This window comes from Linepithema humile, chromosome 2 (assembly GCF_040581485.1).
Source record: "Linepithema humile isolate Giens D197 chromosome 2, Lhum_UNIL_v1.0, whole genome shotgun sequence".
Classification (NCBI taxonomy): domain Eukaryota; kingdom Metazoa; phylum Arthropoda; class Insecta; order Hymenoptera; family Formicidae; genus Linepithema; species Linepithema humile.
The window spans coordinates 27,635,308-27,654,918 of NC_090129.1; the positions used below are offsets into that span (position 1 = coordinate 27,635,308).

Sequence of the window (19,611 nt, forward strand, 5' to 3'; positions counted from 1 at the left end):
TATCCAACATCTTTCAAGATTTTGGCCCCGCTCTGTGTGGCAAATTGTGGGAAATTCAAAGTACGTAAGAAAGATGCAAGGATTAGATTTGTAAAACTGCAGGCTGGAGTCATTTATGTCCCTTTTTTATATTTCCTCGATTCGCAGCCTTCCACAAAACAATATAACACCATTTTTATATATTTAATTTATTGTCAAAGATTCATGCACTGAACAACACGCACCTTTGACACGCACACTATTGTATGGATTAGTTATTCTCGACCCCGTTGCCATACGGTGTCGCCACAGATCTTGGATACCAAGTATGTTTTCCAGCAAAGGACACAAGTTGACACAAATCGACACAAGTATCACTCTGTCTTTGTTTGATATTCAATGAGCAACAGAGAGAATAATACTTTTGTGTTGCTTGTGTCTCTTGGTGGAAAACTACCCAAGTCAAGTTGGCTTTAAGGCCGGTATTCATAGTCCGTTCTTATATTTAAGATTGTCTTAAGTTTTGTCTTATGGCCGGTTTATGCTTCGGTCTTAATCTTAATCTTAAGAGTTGATAACGTAGAATGCCATAAGGGCGTTTATACTTCCCTAGTCTTAATCTTAGTCTTAATCTTAATCTTGGAAAGATCCCATCTTTTAACTTTAGTCCCTAATGTCCTAAGGCCGGGCCAATGAGGTAAGTCTGACGTCCGACGCAGCACGAAACCGCGCGAAATAATGGTTTTCGATTCTTGTAAAATACAAAAATGAGTGATGCTGATTTAATTGAATGTGTCCAACAATTCGATGTTGTTTGGAATAAAAAAAATCCAAATTATAAAAATAAATTAATGGTTAGGTTTTGTTACATTTGCACATGCGTAGTCCGAATTTCCAGGGAAGCATAAACGAGTCCTTAAGATTAAGTTAAGACAAAGGGCGGTATTCATAGTCCGTTCTTATATTCAAGATCGTCTTAAGAACGAACTTATATTCGCTCTCTTCGTCAGACACAATCTATGTGTGACGAAGAGAGCGAATATAAGTCCGTGCTTAAGACGATTTTAAATATAAGAACGGACTATGAATACCGCCCTAAGACTAAGATTAAGATTAAGATCGAAGCATAAACCAGCCATTAAAATGCTACGAACCAATCAAAAAGCCATATTAGTATCTTAAGACGACGATGACGACGACTTAAGACAATCTTAAATATAAGAAATGACTATGAATACCGGCCTAACAGTCCATATCTTTATAATCAAAGGGTTATACATTTTTCGAACCGAGGCCGGTATTCATAGTCCGTTCTTATATTCAAGATCGTCTTAAGCACGAACTTATATTCGCTCTCTTCGTCAGACACAATCTATTAGCGTTTTCGATTATACAGGATTTGAACGACCCAGGGTTGGTTAATGACGTCATTGCAACCTCTCCACCAATGAAAGACTTGCATTTATAGTAAAATAGTGATTGATCAACCCTAGATCGTTCAAACCCCGTTTATTCGAAAACGCTATATGTTTGACGAAGAGAGCGAATATAAGTCCGTGCTTAAGACGATTTTGAATATAAGAAGGGACTATGAATACCGCCCCGAGATCTCGGATTTCTAGCATCGTGGACATTAGCCTTTACGCCACGCTTAGACCCTGCGCACAATAGAAAAAATATTACAAATAGGAACAAATATTAAATATTAGAAATAGAAAATTAGAATTATTTTATTTCAGAACAAGAAAATGGGATATATTAACGTATCATGATTTAAAAATTAAGAATTAGGAATAACTAATACATTTTGTTCTTTTGTTTAAAGTAAAATAATTCCAAAATTCCAAATTCTTCTTCCTAACATTTAATATTTATTCTTATTCCTAATATTTTCTTTTGAACCTAGAAATATATGGATAGAGTGATAGCCAGCGGGGTTGAAGCTAGAGGGACGGGAGAAATTAGCCAACCAAGATGGCGGCTACGGGTAACCAGTGTAATTAAACGAGCGCGGAATTTATAATATATGAATATTATTCATTACGCAAGCGCCAAGTCAAGATTAAATTAATACCGCAATTTTTCTAGCCGACCAACATGCCGCTGCATGATTTCCTCCTACCGCTCAGGCTTCATTCTCCTCGCCTATAAGACCACTTATCGCTTTGTCCATATATTCCTAGGTTCATGTATTTTCTCTATTGTGCGCAAGACCATATAGGAAGGCGCTTTTCAGTTTGTATAGAGCTCAGTGCATTAAACTCATAATGTGTAAAGTATCAACCAATCACGTGTTTTATATAAATTTATGTTAGACATGTGATTGGTCGATTGACCTAAGATGCATTATACATAACTGTCTGGATAAATCTGAAGACCAAGGTTGACAAACTTTAAAAATAAAAAAGACTTAGAAAGTAAAGTATAATATTATTAATAAACATACGTTTTAATTGATTGTACATTTTCTTTTCTTTTTCAAAATAATATTATTATACACCTATTCATCTCTATTCATCTCATCATAAATAAAATAACTAAATCTAAAAGGTATCTAAACTATAGATTCTGCTTAGAAAATATATACATATACATATACATATATGCGCATAATATTAATTATTCTCATAAAATTACAACATATTTAATACAATATCGTATAAAAAAAGATAAGTTTGCATAACTTTATATTATTAAAAAATCTGCTATTTTTTATAGAACTAATAAAACAATTTTTTTGGTTCAATTAGCAACATGCTTTTCCAATGCTTACATTTACAAATTGTAAGATGAAGATGATAAGATAATCAGATGATTAGAAGAGGGTCTGTTCAAAGACATTATTCAGTGCGTTGCCGAGATATTCGAAGATTTCAATTCACAAATTCTACAAGATGACTTCTCTACAGAGTTTAAAACTAATATTATTTAAATTTAATTTTCGATTTACAGAAAAGTATATCTTACACAACCTGTTACACAAACTGTTGTTAGTAGATTATGAAAAAGAGTTAATAAATAAAATAAATAAATATATAAATATAAAATGTTTAAATTATTGCATCTACTTTTAAAATTATTTATTACACACAAAAATACAATTTAATTATTGCAAATGAAAAAGTCTATTACAAATTTTATTTATGCTTTCTAATAATTTATTTTAGGAAAGAGGCCTATTTATTTGTTTTGTACTTTGCAAACAACATTTAAAAATAAAAAAAAGTGATGGTATATATATCTCGATATATATCGTGTATATCACTCCTGCGTACTAAAATATACAATCTTTAGCTCAATACACTCTTTAGCTTTGTGAGCAAATGTCGATGGCAAAATATGGACACTGTCAAACGTGAGAATAATCAAAAATAAATATGTAACTGTCGCTATCAAATATTTCGTATTCGCAACGAAATTATACTGCGAGAGGAAGGTATCGATACTTTCTGCGATATCGGCGTTTTACTGGCTATCTACTATTCTACCAGAGACCACTAGACTGTACCCTGCACTGGACCGTGGATACTAACGAATGGCTGATCTCCGTCATCGCTTCTGTCAAGCGCACTGATCGCCATCGCTACGAGGAAACCATGTAAATGTCCGTCGGGCTGCGACAAAACGTGCGCAAAGTTTGACGTGAGGTGGTCGGATACAATACGCGTGCGAGGAACGGTTGCAGAAGTAGCAGGCAGCGGCGGTGTCACCACGAAAATTCGGGACCACGCCGCGCAGGTGATCCCGTTTTTCGTCGCGGCGGAAAATAACGAGATCGAAATACAGCGTTAGTGGAGGCGATAAAGGCGACGGGACGGCAGGGCTTGTCATCGTCTGAAATACAACGGAAATCACGGGAGAATCACGGGAGAATCACGGGCGGATGCGACGCTTGTCACACGGTGATGCCGCCGCCGCCACCGCGAACTTTGTACATGCGTCGCTTGTTTTGCACCGCTAGCTGCAATCGAACAGATTATTTCTCTTACGTTCTAATGGGCCGTGCTGATAGAGCACGAGGGTGACACGGCTATTCAGAGATTACAGCGCAGAGAGATAGAATTACATCCTTCGTACTCACCGTTTCTTCTGGGATCACATTTCTACGAATACTGGATTAAAAATATCGTTTTACTACGCTGACAACGCACACAATCACTTGTGTTTTTAAGAGGAAGTTGCAGTTTTGTACGTGTTTACTGTCATTGTGCCAGAGCAATGTTTGTAAATACTATATGGAACTTCCAAGTGCGAAGTAGAATATAAGGTTGTCCTTCACATAGATGAATCAGAGATAAGATAATTTTACAGGATTAACTCAAAGCTTATCTCCAACATTTCCGCTGAAAGATTACATCTTATTTACTTATGAAGAATATAATTTGCCAAGTGTATTATAGAATATAATTTGTAATTGATGGACATTTAAAAAAGTAACATTTTTTTTTAAATTGACATTAATTTTAAAGAATAGACATTTTTTAATAAGTATTAATATTGCAGATTTAGTTATGGAGGATAGCATGAGTGTAAAGTCCATGGAATCAGTGGCGACAAGTGATGAATATGAATTTGTAAATGAGAAAGGTACTAGCAAGCAACAACAAACTCTTTTGGAACCACCCATGTTAAAAATTGCTAATAACGGCAATCTGGAGGATTTGCAAAATAATCTTCGTGAGGTCTGTATAGCTATCAAGCTTATCATGGTGACGCTAACTTTAGTAGGTAGATTTTAATCAAGATCAATGACAGATAAATGTGATAGTCTAATGCACGAATATCTGCTTTATATGGCAACAGATTTTGACAGAGGACTCAAAAATGGAAGCAGGTGAATTCAAAGTAACAGGCGCTGTCACTCAACAAAACCAAGAAAAGACGAAAAAAGTGGGTCATAGTAAATTTTACGACGTTAGTTGTGTTGTTACATCAGAGAAGCAGGATATTATGAAACCTGAGGATTATCTTGAGGACGGTATGTTACAAGATGATATTTTATACGAGAATAAGCAATACATAAAGATGACAAGCAAGTTTTAAGCTTAAATGTATGTTTATGATTCAGAATTGAATACACTGTCACACGTTCAACAAGAATGCACTATATTCAATGGTGTAACTTATCTGGGAGCAGCTGCGATAAATGCACCAAAGTCAGAATGTGAAATACAACGTAATATGAATATATTAAATGCAGAGCAATCTTTAAATTTAGGAATAAAAATTTCCGTCTCAGTACCCAGTAGTTCACAAGGGTCAGTTATGTGAGTATATTTAAATTCAGTGAATGTACTGAAAATCAATTTATGATACATGCATCAGATTATTTATGTCAAGTAACAATATATACTGTACATTGTTTAGTTTGTACGATGCCGGGACACAACAAGCTATTGCGCGTTATGAAGTGCAGCGTATTCTGTTTTATGCACGTGGTGAAAGTACCGGTCCATGTGCAGCATGCTTTGCTTTTACGTGGTCACATGGTGATACCTTAGAATCTGCCATTTATCAATGTCATGTTTTTCGCTGTGACATACCAGAAGCGGTACGTTTTTTGTATTATTGATCATAATGCATACATATGTGTGAAAAGAAGTTTGATTATAATATGTGTTATATTCTGTAAAACATTTGTTGCAGAGGTTTAGCTTAAAGTATAAAATGTTTGATCTTAAAATAGTTTTTATTTCACTTTAGTTTTATTTGAACTAAAAATTAAGAGATAGATATAATATAAATGCTTGATTGTACAGTGCTCATATATTCTATCTAGTAATATATTCTATAATTATTTTATTTAGGTCGGACAAGTGTCAGCCTGCTTTTCAAAAGCGTTTCACAGAATACCACGTTCGATGACAAGTTCTTTGACGGGAAGTGACTTTAATGGTTTCAATGCTGGTAGTGAAAAAATTAATTCTAGAGTATTTATTTTTGAAGTCACCATGGAAATAAAAGAGGAAGATGGAAAAGGTGGTTTCAGTACAGTACCTAAGGACAGAAATTGTTTCAAATTACGAAGTAACGTAGCAAAGCAAGTTTGTTTGAGCATTCAGCAAGTGTCCAGTAAAGAAGGCGGCATTACACTTGAGGTTGAGAGGTGTTTTGGAGTACTTGTTAGCCCCGGACGAAATGTTAAGCACAGCGATATGCGACTACTCGAGATGGTAAAGAGAGATTCACACCAGCAAGTTAATTTTATGTCTATAATCAGCTCAGATGTTCGCAATATTACAACAATTTTGCAGCAAGTTAATACTGGACCAATAATGCAAGATAAACAGTGTTATAATATTTGTGGACGCTGGGATCCTGCGGATCCCGCTTTGGAAACTCTTAATATAGAAACTCCTAGAGAAGGTAAAATTTTCATGACCGTCGCCGTTGATCTTGTTATCAGAGATATTCGTGAACCTGTAAGATTTGTGATAGAAACGTCGGTTAAAGTGTTTCCACAAAACGAGAGATTTTGGTATTTTAATAAGAGAAATCTCGTGCAACAGTTTTATCTCAATTCGAAAGAGGTGAGTTATCCTTTTATATTCTCAAGAAATTGCATTTCATATTTATTCCTAAATATTTATCGGCTTGTTGCGTTGCATTTTTTTTCTCCTAATAGGTAATTTCTGGAGATGGTTCGGAAGTACATTATGAAGTACAAAGTATAGAAACATCTGGCGAATTAGATAGAAACAGATTGAATCTTGCTCTGAATTTGGCATCTTTAATTAGATCACCATCTTTAACTAGTATCGACACACTTACGCCTAAAGAAGAAATAGATTCAGGTGATAAATTAAGCTGGCAGAAAAATCGGCTTGCTAATTTGAATAATAATAATTCAGTAGTACGAAACATATTGTTATAACATTTCAATTTGTTACGTACAGACGGAGACGAGCCCATGTTAAGTGGTACAGGTGAAGTTTCAAAGGACTGCTCGGCGGATGAATTGGCTAGTTGGGCTGAAGTTTTAGATAGTTGGCAAGTTAACGAGCAACGTCCAAAACTGCTTATAAAACTTACGAAACAAGGAATTCCCGAAGCTTTACGTGGCGAAGTTTGGCAACGTTTGAGTAACTGTGACAATTCACAAGAGATGATGGACAAATACAGAATGTTGATTACAAAGGTGAGTACTTCGTTTCAAATAACAAGTATTTATTCCTCGTTTTTTGAGATTTAACATAAATTTGGATTAATATACAGGAAAGCAGCTGTGAGAGCGTGATTTTAAGGGATATTAACAGAACATTTCCAGCCCATGATTTTTTTAAAGAAACTGGTGGTTTAGGACAAGACTCTTTATACAGAATAAGTAAAGCATATGCTGTCCATGATGAAGAAGTTGGATATTGTCAAGGCCTTAGTTTCTTAGTTGCTAGTCTGTTATTACACGTAAGTAATTATGTTTTGTTACTTGGATTCGTAAAACTATAATAGATGATAGAGCTGTTTACAATTGACTTCACAGTTGTCGTAACATTTTTTTAAAGTCTCCACTGACAAAAAAAAACAAACTCTTTATTTATAGATGCCCGAAGAACAAGCGTTCTGTGTTCTGGTCAAATTAATGTACGATTATGGTCTTCGACATTTATATAAGGACAGATTTGACAACCTTTACATGCGATTTTACCAGTTGAATCGTTTGATAGAGGTGAGTTGGCATTATATTTGTATTTGAGTAATGTAAGCGAATAAGGTAAATGAACTTTTCACGTTTGGCTTCTAGGATCAATTACCAGAACTTTATAAGCATTTCTGTGATCGCGGCGTGGAAACGCACATGTTCGCCGCACAATGGTTTCTAACTCTATTTACTGCTAGATTTCCACTATATCTCGTCTTTCATATCTTGGACGTATTTCTTTTGCAAGGTCTCGACACATTATTCCAAGTCGCTCTCGCTTTGTTAATGGTAAGCTATTAATTATAAGCAATTTTTAAAATATTGTGACTAAACAATATAATATATAATGGCATATAAATTATTTTATCGATCAAATTACTACTATGATTTCTTATATCGATTCTATAATCAATATACATATGAAAGAAAAGTAACTTTACTTTTTAGCTGTGTAAGAAGGAGTTATTACAATTAGATTTTGAAAGTATATTGAAATACTTTCGAGTGCATTTACCAAAACGCTGCCGAAATGAAGAAGTCGCACGCTACGTCATGAAGTTAGCTTGTTCAGTGACATTGAAGAAGCTGAAGAAGTATGAAGCAGAATTTATGACGCTGAAAGGTAATTTCATATTCTACGTTTAAACTGTACACTTCCCAGTTCACCTACAAACCCAATGTTCCGACAGTTCATTAGAAAATACTGTACACCACACCGTACATGCATGTATACTCCATGTAGGATTCAATGATTCAATTGTTGCCTGTTGGTTGTGAATTTTATGTGGGTAAGCGCTTCAGGCACATATAAACTTCATATCATTCACGTACTACTTAAAACTAACGAGTAAAATATTTTTACATGACAAGGATTATTGTAAAATAGAACGAGTTTCTGAGTTGTGCCGCGGAACGCGTATTGAAGTATTTTTTTCTGTAGTACTTAGAAAATTTTTTTTTTCTATTAAAGTATATCATATAATACGTAATCTAATTAAATAATGAACGTAATTAATAATAAAATAATATAATAGTAACAATAATGATAAAAATATAATAAATTGACTTTATCAAAAATATTTAATATTATAACATATTAATTAAATACGAAGAAAATATTTCGATAATCAAATACGAATAAATATTTTTCTACATCGTACAATATTGTATACTGTAATTATGTATACATTTAGCAAAATATGCATGAAATAAATTTCATGTTTTTAAGCCAAAATATAAAATATGCCTCTAGTCTCATGAAGGAACGTGCAGTTAATATATAATTGTTTATTCTATAGTATCAATATAAATATTTTATAATCAATTCTATACACTGCTCTCTATAAAAGATTACACACTGCTCTCTATAAAATTTACTTTAAAAATACAAAGTAAACGTTGCACAAATACTCCACAGTCAGGTGATGGTTTTGCTTGCGCACGTTCTTTTTTTTAATCAAATGTTGCAACATGATAAAAATAAATAAACAGATTATTTGCAAAATAAGAACATTAAGAAAGTTATATAAAAATTAAATTGAAGATAAAAATGGTATATCTTCTTTAGAAAAGTACAATATATTTTTTCCAAGCTATTAATTATCTTCATTTAAAATTCAATCCTGATAACTCTAATTTAAACTATACAAATAATTTTATTGCATACTTATATAAACTTGTTTGCATTCATTATTTGCGATTTATAATATGTGAAATATAATACCTGGAATGTATGATTCAGTGATTTCTTTATCACGCTATGTATGCAAGATAATTTGATATAAACACGTGCACATTAACGTGTAAGTTAATAATTTTATCGAAATTCGATAAGGGAGATCTAGATTTATCAATCGATAAATTGATCACGTCTTTCTCATGGATGTCGTACTATGAAATTGATTTACGTATAAAGATACTGTAATAATATTTATTTAAGTGCATACATAAGTGAAACGTAAGAAGAATATTAAAATTATTTAAGATTACACTATTTTTTCTAATTCCACTGATTGAATGATGAACTGGTGAGCAATTCAAATCAAAATATAGCTTTTGTGATGCAAAATACTCATGTGAAAAATTGTTATATTGTATTTTTCTTGTGCTATTGCTTTACAATAGCAATATATGTCTTAATGCGTGCTGTGAACATGTGGTACATTATTGTGTGAGACGAGAAGATTTCATGCTATCGGATTTTTGTTATAAGTTTAATTTTGTAAAGTTTTATTTATTTTTTATTGACATACATTACTTGAAGATATTATGTTTGTTATTACAATCCATTGCTTATTGGCCACACCGCTACACGACCTTGTATTGCTTTTTATTTATACATTATTTATTATGCTTATTGAAAATAAATCATCCCAGAATATTTTTAGTTTTGTGAATTACCTATTTTATCCAATAATATCCTGCTCCTACTTAATAAATATCTGCACTTCTTCTCATATTTTGTGTTTTGCTATATCTGGGTATGCATGACGCGACAAACGAAATTGTTAGCACTTGTTTATACTAAATATTTTCTTCACGTTTATAAAAATAGTACCACAAAATATATGCGATGATACTTGTGATAATTATGATTGAAAGAACCAAAGTAGCGTAGTAAAGTGACGTGAAATTTTACAAAATAACATTTATAATTGAGAAAAATATTCAAATTCTAAAGATTATATGAGAAATGTAAGAGCATTGTTATGAAGTTTATTATCTATGTTAGTGCTGCGTACCAGGTCGTTGAAGTATGGGTAAACTGATAAGCAGTAATGTGACCATATGCTGACTAGTCGTATCAGTCAGGAATTTTCATGTCAGCAAATGCAGCATTATACCATAAATATTTCTAATCAACAATGGACAATTGAACAACTACAGCATATAGAGATGAATCAAAAATTCAATTTGCAATAATTTTTTTGTTTTAACAAGACTAGATATACACAAGAAGTAGGAATTACGCAAACTTTGTAGCAAACTTTATTTTCTACTGTTCAAAAATGAAATAAAGGTCGCAGTATTTATAAAGATCTCGATTGCCAATATTATTGTCACTTGAAAAGATATGTTATAAGATAAAGATATCTCCAATATCAGCCATGCCAGCAGTTTAAATTTGGCCATAGTACATTTCCTACTGCAACATATAGCAAAACCAGCTGCTCGTAGTAACGCGATACCGTGTATCTGTCAGTTATGTTCGAACCATCTGTTTTGAATACATCAAGTGCAAGCATGAGCCATGCAGCGAAAGAATTGATGAAGAGTAAGAGCAGTAATGTGCTTACATAATGTTCTGGTGTGCATTGTTAAAAAATCACTTCGTATGGTGTTCAAATGTCGGATTTAAAATAGAAAAAAAATATAAACTCTAAAATGATACGTTTATTGACGTATACAAAATATCCAAGCGTAATTTGGATCGATAAAGCTGTAGAGTTGAAAAAAATTGTCGAAACTTTCCTAATAAAAAATTATTCATTCTTTGTATAGAAGCGCAAGAAAATGCCGACGAATACAGTAACGAGGTGGAGCAGTTACGCGGCACAGTCGCCAGAAACGAAGAAGAAAAGCAGAGACTAGAAGCGGAGCTGTTGCAAATTAAAGAGATGTTACAACGTGAAGTAGCTCGGGCAGACGCCGAAAGCCGTAGAAGCAACGTCATCATAGCCGAATATAAGCAGGTATTTACATTGCGGGCGTATTTTATTATTATAATTTCACGTATCAGAGCTGCAAGAGACACGTTGTATATTTCAGATCTGCCAGCGTTTGGAAGACGACTACAATGCTGCAAAGACGACGTTGGGCGAATTACGAGTGCGTGATCCGGTTTAATTTCGACGGCACTAATATATTTTATCGTTTGATGAATTAAAATAATGATATGTATATTTCAGGCAAAGGTTTCAAAATGTGAGAAATGTCGGACATGTATAATGGATTCGTCGAATATATTGGCGGACATTTCGCATCCTTTAGAAAACCGGATAGATCCTATGCTGCATAGAGTTCAAGAGAGAGTGCGCGAACTGGAGTTAGAATTGGCGCAGACGAAATTGGCGCATGTCGAAGCCGAATGTCGGAATCAGGTGAACGCTCACAATGTGTCTCGCATAACTAAGCTTTCAAGAAGAAATCAAAATACGCAATGTAATGTGAGTATCGTTCGGCAGGACCTGACGCATCGATTACACGCTACTGCCTCCGAGCTGCAAGCCGCGCGAAACAGCTGGCCATGGCTCAGTAAAACCTTGTCCAGCATTAAAGAAGCGGCGAATAAGAGGGAAGTTATGACATCAGCTGCACTGAGAGATCTGAGGCGCGATAGCGCACCCGGAAGCGATTTGCACCATTTAATACATTCTCGAAGCCGCGAAGCACGCGACAGTCTCAAGGAAGTTGTGTGATGCGGTAAGTGTTTCCTTAAAGTGAAAAGCTTTTGAAATTGACGCGTCGAGATTCGAAAATAGGATTCACAAAGTTGCACAAAATAGTCGGATAAGAAAATGTTTTCAGAGGTATTTAACAAAAATATTCTTGATAAGGATAATTAACTAAATATTATATCGATACTTTTCTGCGTGAACAATAACCGGCGCTGCGGCCATTAATTTTCGCTAATGTAGAAATGCTTTGTTGCACAGACAAAATGCTGATAGAAGAGGAAGAAGGCCCATATCTCGAAGACGCGTCACGTGCCAGGCATAAATACGTGAACGTAACGTATGTTCGTAGTTACATGTAATATACAGCTTGATCTGTTAACAAATCTCGATATTCTTTGCCACGGTTTCCACACACACATCGCACATCTAGTGCTTTCGATTAGGTAGTTCTATTTACACATTAATGATATTGAAAAAAATTTCTATTACGATACATTTTCTGTTATAACGGTTTTAAAAGTAGATTTATTTCTGTGATTCGTTTTTTGTTTCCTTTTTACGAATGTAAGCGTTTGTATCGATATTGTTTTATATATATTTTTTTTTTCCGTTTTCTTCCTTTCATTTAGTATACAAGGTAGTGTGCAAGCTATGCTTGACAAAAGTCTACGAGACACTACGCGGATTATTATTAATATAACGCGGACGCCGCACCAACCTATCGGAAGTGAATCACATTGCATACTGCAAACACGATAAATTATTCACAATAATAGGAAATGAAATTAAGTATGCGTGCCGCGTTTTGTATGAAACTAGTCTAAGTATGAAAGGGAGAAAATGCTGTAGACTTCTACTATGTATATACAGTGTTTTCAAATGACAAATGCGCGATTGCGGAAATCAGGATATTTATATTGTAATGGACAACCAAGAAACTCGTTTCTTTCACTTTTCTATTAATTTTATCTGGATTAACGTGACATTCCAAAATAGTTTCAGTGCGTTTCGCATTATTCTAATTTTTCTTCCGTACAAATCGTACATCCTTATTGTTATAAGTCTGCTATTCTGCAATACACATAATTTCAATCGAAGTGATCGACGATAACGTATAATTAATTCTCTTACTGATCCACAAGTAGCGTTAGGTTTGATATTAAAAGCATTCACTACTTTAATTTTATATGTACTTTCGTCACTAATAAACATGCCGAACCATGTTTAACATTTTAACTCCTGTTCTACGTCATGGGACATTAATCATAAAAAACGTAGCAAAGTAGGCACGCATGTAAATTACACGATAGATACAAGATACTCAGAATCCTATTTAGTTACAATCTGCACTTGGTTTTGATAAAGTCTGTAGCGAGACGAACACTACTAAGAGCCATAGATTATGGTGTTAAGGCACTACTTAAAAACGCAATTTCATTGATGTGTAACTTCGTCTAGTGTCATAAGTGTTTCAATAATAAATTTGCTATATATCTATAGCACATCTTTGACTATCAAACTTAGCTTCGTGAATCGTGCCATTTACGCACGATGTGTGTTTATTTTTACGGATACAGACGGAAGTGTTATAAAAAATCAAAACTATATTATACGCAAAGAAATATTATTAGAACTGTCTCTATTATTGCGCCCTGTTGTTATTAATTACAAGCAGATTCCTTTGTGCCATTAAGTTGTACGAAATTTATTTCAAGCAGTTTACTTGAATTTTATAATGGTTATTTTTTTTTTTTTTTTTTTATTGAATCGTATTTATGAAGATGCATAAATAATAATGAATAATATGTACACGATTGCAAGCAAAGTTTATGGTCACATTTGGCTTACGCTCTAGGAAATAACCACCTGTATTACTCAAATAGAAGACTTTATTTCTGTAAATACGAAAAGCAATCGAAATCGTCTACTAACAGAATCATGTAAAGTCTTAGGGTAACGACGTATAAACACTATTGTATACCCTGTAATTTCATTCCAATGTTATTGAAATAAAGAAGGATATCGTATCTCCATGTAAAATATTTAATATTAAGGAATTCGTAACTTTTATGCCATATAATATGTACATGTTTTCCTGTAATAGGTAAAAATATATTGAGAACATTTGCCCAGATTTTATACTGATTTTATTTGTCCAAAGTCTTTGCATCATTGTGAACATAACTAATAGTGTCAGTCTTGGATAGAAAGTTTCAACGAAATTATATTCAAACAATCGTAAATCAACGTAACATTAGTAATTTATCACGTTTGAACAAACGATGATCTAAATATCACATACTTAAATCTATAACATCATATATGTATGACTGATACATTTGTGTAAAATTTATCACACTAATGTACTGCGTTGGAAACTTGACGTGCGCTAAACAATTAATGGAAAAGTAAAATTGTAAGAAAATATATACGAGTATATAATATGTCGATATGTGTATAATTATATATTATATATATATATGTATATATAATATATATACATATGTATATATAATATATATCCCAGCAAACACCAAGTTACAGTTATATAATTGTTAGTTGTAATTTCCCACTCAACAATATAACTGTTATATAATACACGTGTTATATAACAATTATATTATTGAGTGGGAAATTATAACTAACAATTATATAACTGTAACTTGGTGTTTGCTGGGTATACATATGGTTATGATATATCATATATATATATGATATATCATAACCAAGATATGATATATTTATAATATATATTGAAATCAAAATTTTTGAAGATCCTGAATGATAACAAATATTTAATCTTCAGTAAAATAGAGAGAAGCTTCTCCCTCATTTTTCGGTAGACATTTATGGTACAAAGTTGTAATTTAAAAAAAATGTTTGAAATTATATTCCAAGGTTGAGAAATGTGGAGAATAGTAATATGAGAACTAAAAATATGTAAAACGCATATTTACTTCACAATATAAAAATAGAGATTAAGTTGTTCTTAATAAATACGCGAAATATCTTTTGTTTACCTACACTTGCCTTATCGTTACGGAAAATATTACATAGTTTGAAGTATTCGGTAACATTAAATATAAAAAAAAGTGTTTGCTATTAAAAGTAAATCGGAAGAGGTAGTTATATATCAACACGATTCAAATAACAACCTTAAGATAAAAAAAAATCTTATTTTTATCAAAACTATTTTAGTAAACTATTCTTGTAATTATTCTCACAGGAAGTCTGAAACGCAAGCAAAAATGTTTTTCAATCTATAACTTTACCTTTCAAGCCTACACTGCAAGTTCTTATCAAGAACGTTGAAGAATGATATGTAAGATTACGCTGAAATGCCTTAATCATATCACGTATCACGTTCTCTCTCTTGATTAAAAAAAAAAAATGGTTTATTCACCATGTTCATTATCGTTTTCCGTTTCATTGTAAGCAATATCGCTTTCGTTTTCCGAAGAACTGCTATCAAAACCTTCGTCGTGACCCACATAGTTAGCACCATCTGATAATTATAAACATTGTAAATACATTTTTCATCTTTGGAATGTGAAGAGTACAAAGGGAAGAAGACATAGTTACCTGCTAGTTCATCAGGAACCCTTAAATTTTGCCGAGCTTGCACGTCAAAATCAAGCGGATTGGCCATGTCCAATATTCTCAACAGCCATATGGGAAAACCGTTTTGCATTACGTAAATATCGTTCTCGTTCTCGAGATCGTTCTCCAATACATCGATAAGCGGTTGCAAATTTTCGATATCATTAGCGTCCACAGCCATCATGTTGTTACCTTCGTCGTCTCTATTGTTATTCGCCAAGTCGCCGTTTTCCACCTCGATCGGTTCCAGAACACCCAATCTCGGTGCTTCCGCGACGCTCGGCGACTCGGAATCCGGTATATGATCCTGGGCTATGCTGGATAAGTCATATTCCGGTGTTATGTCCTGGGCAGAGGCTGAATTGGGGTAACCAGAGTCCATAATTTCCGGAGACCAACTGTTCGGGGGAGTCTCGAGTGGAGATGACTTAGCTTCGACATTGTTCACTAATCCGGCGATATTAACATCTCTACTTGTACTAACACTCTCTTCACTCTTTAACACCGCTGATGTAAGCTGAATGTTACTTGTATCCTTATTACTTTTAAAAGGTACAAACTTATCATTTTCTAAAATACTAGTTTCTTTGGCACATTCAAAAGAACGCTTATTATCGCTCTGTAATTTGAAACTTAACAATTCTCTAAGCGGACTTAAACTGCCTTTGCTCGCATTCGACTCTGCAAGATCACTAATCGCATCTTCTAGATGTGCTCTATCATCGATACTATTTGGTTTTGCTGCTGCTAATGTACAGTGCGCGTTTTCATTCTTGTGCTTAATATTCTCGCTGTCTAATGATAAGACGTGGTGTGTATCTACACTTTGTACATCATCCACAACATCAGTCTCATAATTGATTATACTTGTCTTTTCCGCTAATTCTTCATTAGTGCCTTGCGTTAATTCTGCGGAGATAGATTTATCAATACAGTTGAATTCTTTACTTTCTAAACACAATTCTTGCTGTATATTATTGCTAGCGAGACAGTCTACATTGTATTCTGAAGTATTAATAACATCACTGTTTAAAGAAGTGCACAACTTAATTGTTTCTGCACTAGCGTTACATTCCTGACTAGTATTTTGTAGTAAATTATTATCAGTATTCAATATAGTTTCCTTGATTGCTTCTGTTGCGCTCAAAGAACTATTCGTCGCAGGCATTAGTTCTTCACAGTCGAGATAAGTATGTCGATGACTATTGGGCACTTTCGCTCTAGGTGAGCTTGTGTACCTTGGTTGATTATTAAAATTACTACTATAAACGTTTGATGATACAGCTGCTATGTCATTATTCTTAAAAGCTTCACTCTTCACTGAGGCAATATCATCTTGTTCAAGATCCTTATTAACCTTAGAATAATTTGACCGAGTGTATTTGAAAAAATTTATTTTATCTTCTCTCGGCAGGCTTCTTTTTCTAAGTTCAAATGTGTTTTCTAGTGTAGATTCTTTTATACTCATAGCTGCCTCATTTGCTGCTTCAGATTGAAAAGTACTGTTCAATAAACATTGATTACTATACGATTCGTTTTGATCATTTGCGCTATCATTTTGCAAAGAATTGTTGAAATCGGAATGGAAAAAAAGTGGTTCTGGCGACGTCGATGAACGGGAAACACACAAAGGCGGCTGGAAATTAAACATTGAAGTAGATCCATGCATAATTCTTAGAATCTCGTCATCTTGCGGTGGATTTTCTATTGTAATATTGTCAGCTGATAAATTTTTCGTTGTATCTTCTAATTTTAAACTACTATTGGATGTTACTGAAGATGCAGCGAGAACTGATGATGTACTAGAATCAATTATTTCAGCTCTAGCATCCATTTCTGTCTCATCTAAAGCGAGAGAAATTGAATTACTTGGAAGTTCTCGTTCAGCGAATACTGAAGATTCTACGGTATTAACTCTCAAATTGCTGATATCATGAGTTGTGTGTGGCTCTTCAGCCACCTGATGTTCTTCCTGATGTTCTGTGAAAGAATTCACTCCATCGAATAGATAGGTATTTTCATGTATAATGGAACGATTTTCAGGTATGACAATGCTGGGCTCTTCACTCCAATAGCTAGAATGCGACATATATACAGATTTCTCATCGGCCGATGTCGGTGGACCAGGTTCGTAATTCACATTCCATTCGTCTCCCTCATTTGTAAAATCAACATCATCTATGATATCTAGATCCATCTCGTCATTGGAAGAATTGGTGGATTGTGAATTGAGTATTACTGGTCCGTCGTCTCTATCTTGCACAGTCCATCCGGCATCTACTAAAATCGTCCTTAATGCTTCTGTTGTAACAGTGTAACACTTTTCCATATAGGACACCACGTCGCTTAGAGATACTTCCTCTGTGTATTCGTCCTTCTTGAAGCTTAAGAAATTGATGTAATATGTCGCTTCATCCAGGATTTTTTGTTCGTCAGAACGAGTGTCTATATTTACAGGATAATCATATCTACACACTCTTTTAAATAACCCATCTACTCCACTTATTTGATTACATTCTTCTATCAGCGAAAGTCGATGAAATACCGCCATTTGCGTGCATGCACCATATTCTTCAGTGCCTTCAGGTCCGTTACAGATGTCATGGAATGTTACATCATAACATGGGTATCTCACCACAATGTTTTGTGCCCTGTTAACAAAAAGTAAAGATTAATTGAGAAAACGCTCCGAAAGGAGCATTATAACTTACCAGTCTTGAAATTGTTGTCTCGTCCACTCAAATTTATGATCTGGATGTCTATAGCCAGAGAAATTTGAAAATAGTACATTAAAATCTGCATTTGGCGTTGTTATCGCTACTACTTTTGGCATAATGTATCCAAAAATATTAAAAGGAAGATCCATTAAGGTGTCTGGATACAAATGTTCAATCCTAGAATTGAAAAAAAAAGTTTTTTGAATGCAAGAAATACATGCACGCTCCAATTATAAAATGCTATATCCAGTTATATTCATGCAATGACATACAATTCAATGCAAATTACAGCATCTGTCTTTTCCAACTTTCTGTCATTGTGTGTCACACTGCCCTCACATACTTCAATTAAAAGTGGCGTGTTTCGACTGCACAAATATTCAGAAATCAGTGGTTTAGCTCTTCCTTGATGTCTTTCTAATAATTCCTTGTCCACGTCAACACAAAGTATCTCTTCCACTCCTGCTAAATTTTTCAAATAAACCAGAAAAGAGAGTTCTGCACATCCGAAATCAACAACCTATCGAAACAATTTTAAATATAATTATTGTATATAATATAACAAGACGATAAAAAAGCGACTAAGAAACTTTTTATCGCTATTTACATTACATTATTTACGTTTAATAATGTATGAAGCATTTATACCTTTCGTACTTTTCCCTGATACCTGGGATCCATAAGTACATCCACAACCGCGTTGTATCTTTGTATGTACGCCGGCGGCGAAAATTTCAATACTTCATTACTTTTTGGCGCCGAAAGGTCTTCACTGCTAACCGAAATCTCGTCAAGCATTTCGTAGGATTCAGATGACTCGGTATTATCTTTTGCGGCATCGCACAAGGCCTTCAGCTTTTTGAGACGATAGGTCTTGTACACGTATTTGCCCAATAAATAAAATAGGTGAAACAGCACGATAATCATGTTCGTAGTATCTTTTTGCGACTCTCACGATGAACTCATATCGCTCTACCCACAACAGTATGTACATCCGATTGTACTCGCGGCCATAATGCTTGTGTTTAGAAAACACAACGGTTGCGCAACCGTTATAGACGAGCCACTATGGAGTGAGTTGTTTTCTTTGAATTTGATTCCTTTGAAATCTTTCTATAAAAATACTTTTCAAAGATATTCAAGCAATCATATAATCTCTTTTTCAAGCGTAATATTAAATTTATCACACAGTTATGTATTTGTAAAGAAAATTTTTATATATAAGGCTTTGGAAATATTTATTCTAGATTCTTGATCATATTTATAGCTAAAGTTAATA

General features: G+C 33.9%; 2 protein-coding genes across 11 annotated transcripts; one reads left to right on the forward strand and one right to left on the reverse strand.

Annotated features, from left to right (window-relative positions):
• The first annotated feature begins 3,304 nt into the window (after nt 1-3,304).
• Nucleotides 3,305-14,149, forward strand: GAPcenA (GTPase activating protein and centrosome-associated). Of its 10 annotated transcripts, none has more exons than XM_012379351.2 (18): nt 3,306-4,412; nt 4,483-4,661; nt 4,783-4,957; nt 5,048-5,246; nt 5,347-5,530; nt 5,787-6,152; nt 6,234-6,509; nt 6,605-6,773; nt 6,876-7,117; nt 7,195-7,383; nt 7,520-7,645; nt 7,721-7,906; nt 8,066-8,240; nt 11,120-11,310; nt 11,387-11,446; nt 11,527-11,718; nt 11,803-12,040; nt 12,274-14,149. In XM_012379351.2, the coding sequence occupies exons 2-17, from the start codon at nt 4,491-4,493 to the stop codon at nt 12,034-12,036; spliced, it is 3,135 nt and encodes a 1,044-aa protein (XP_012234774.1). In that variant the 5' UTR covers nt 3,306-4,412; nt 4,483-4,490; the 3' UTR covers nt 12,037-12,040; nt 12,274-14,149. The 10 variants fall into 10 exon arrangements, with proteins under 10 accessions (XP_012234756.1, XP_012234722.1, XP_012234731.1 ...); XM_067349507.1 differs by having other exon boundaries at nt 4,144-4,167; XM_012379333.2 differs by having other exon boundaries at nt 3,305-4,412; nt 11,527-12,040.
• On the reverse strand, nt 13,744-19,361 carry Hen1 (Hen1 methyltransferase). Its single transcript, XM_012379422.2, has 5 exons — nt 18,981-19,361; nt 18,605-18,852; nt 18,327-18,509; nt 15,598-18,266; nt 13,744-15,520 (listed from the first exon to the last, which is right to left on the reverse strand). The coding sequence occupies exons 1-5, from the start codon at nt 19,257-19,259 to the stop codon at nt 15,411-15,413; spliced, it is 3,489 nt and encodes a 1,162-aa protein (XP_012234845.1). The 5' UTR covers nt 19,260-19,361; the 3' UTR covers nt 13,744-15,410.
• Between the last annotated feature and the right edge of the window lie 250 nt (nt 19,362-19,611).

Coding starts and splice junctions, on each gene's coding strand:
- GAPcenA (XM_012379299.2), top strand. CDS start 4,491: ATGGAGGATAGCATGAGTGTAAAGTCCATGGAATCAGTGGCGACAAGT. Junction 4,958..5,047: donor TGAGGATTATCTTGAGGACG/GTATGTTACAAG, acceptor TTTATGATTCAG/AATTGAATACACTGTCACAC. Junction 11,311..11,386: donor TCATAGCCGAATATAAGCAG/GTATTTACATTG, acceptor TGTATATTTCAG/ATCTGCCAGCGTTTGGAAGA.
- Hen1 (XM_012379422.2), bottom strand. CDS start 19,259: ATGATTATCGTGCTGTTTCACCTATTTTATTTATTGGGCAAATACGTG. Junction 18,853..18,980: donor ATCAGGGAAAAGTACGAAAG/GTATAAATGCTT, acceptor TTGTTTCGATAG/GTTGTTGATTTCGGATGTGC. Junction 15,521..15,597: donor GGTTCCTGATGAACTAGCAG/GTAACTATGTCT, acceptor TATAATTATCAG/ATGGTGCTAACTATGTGGGT.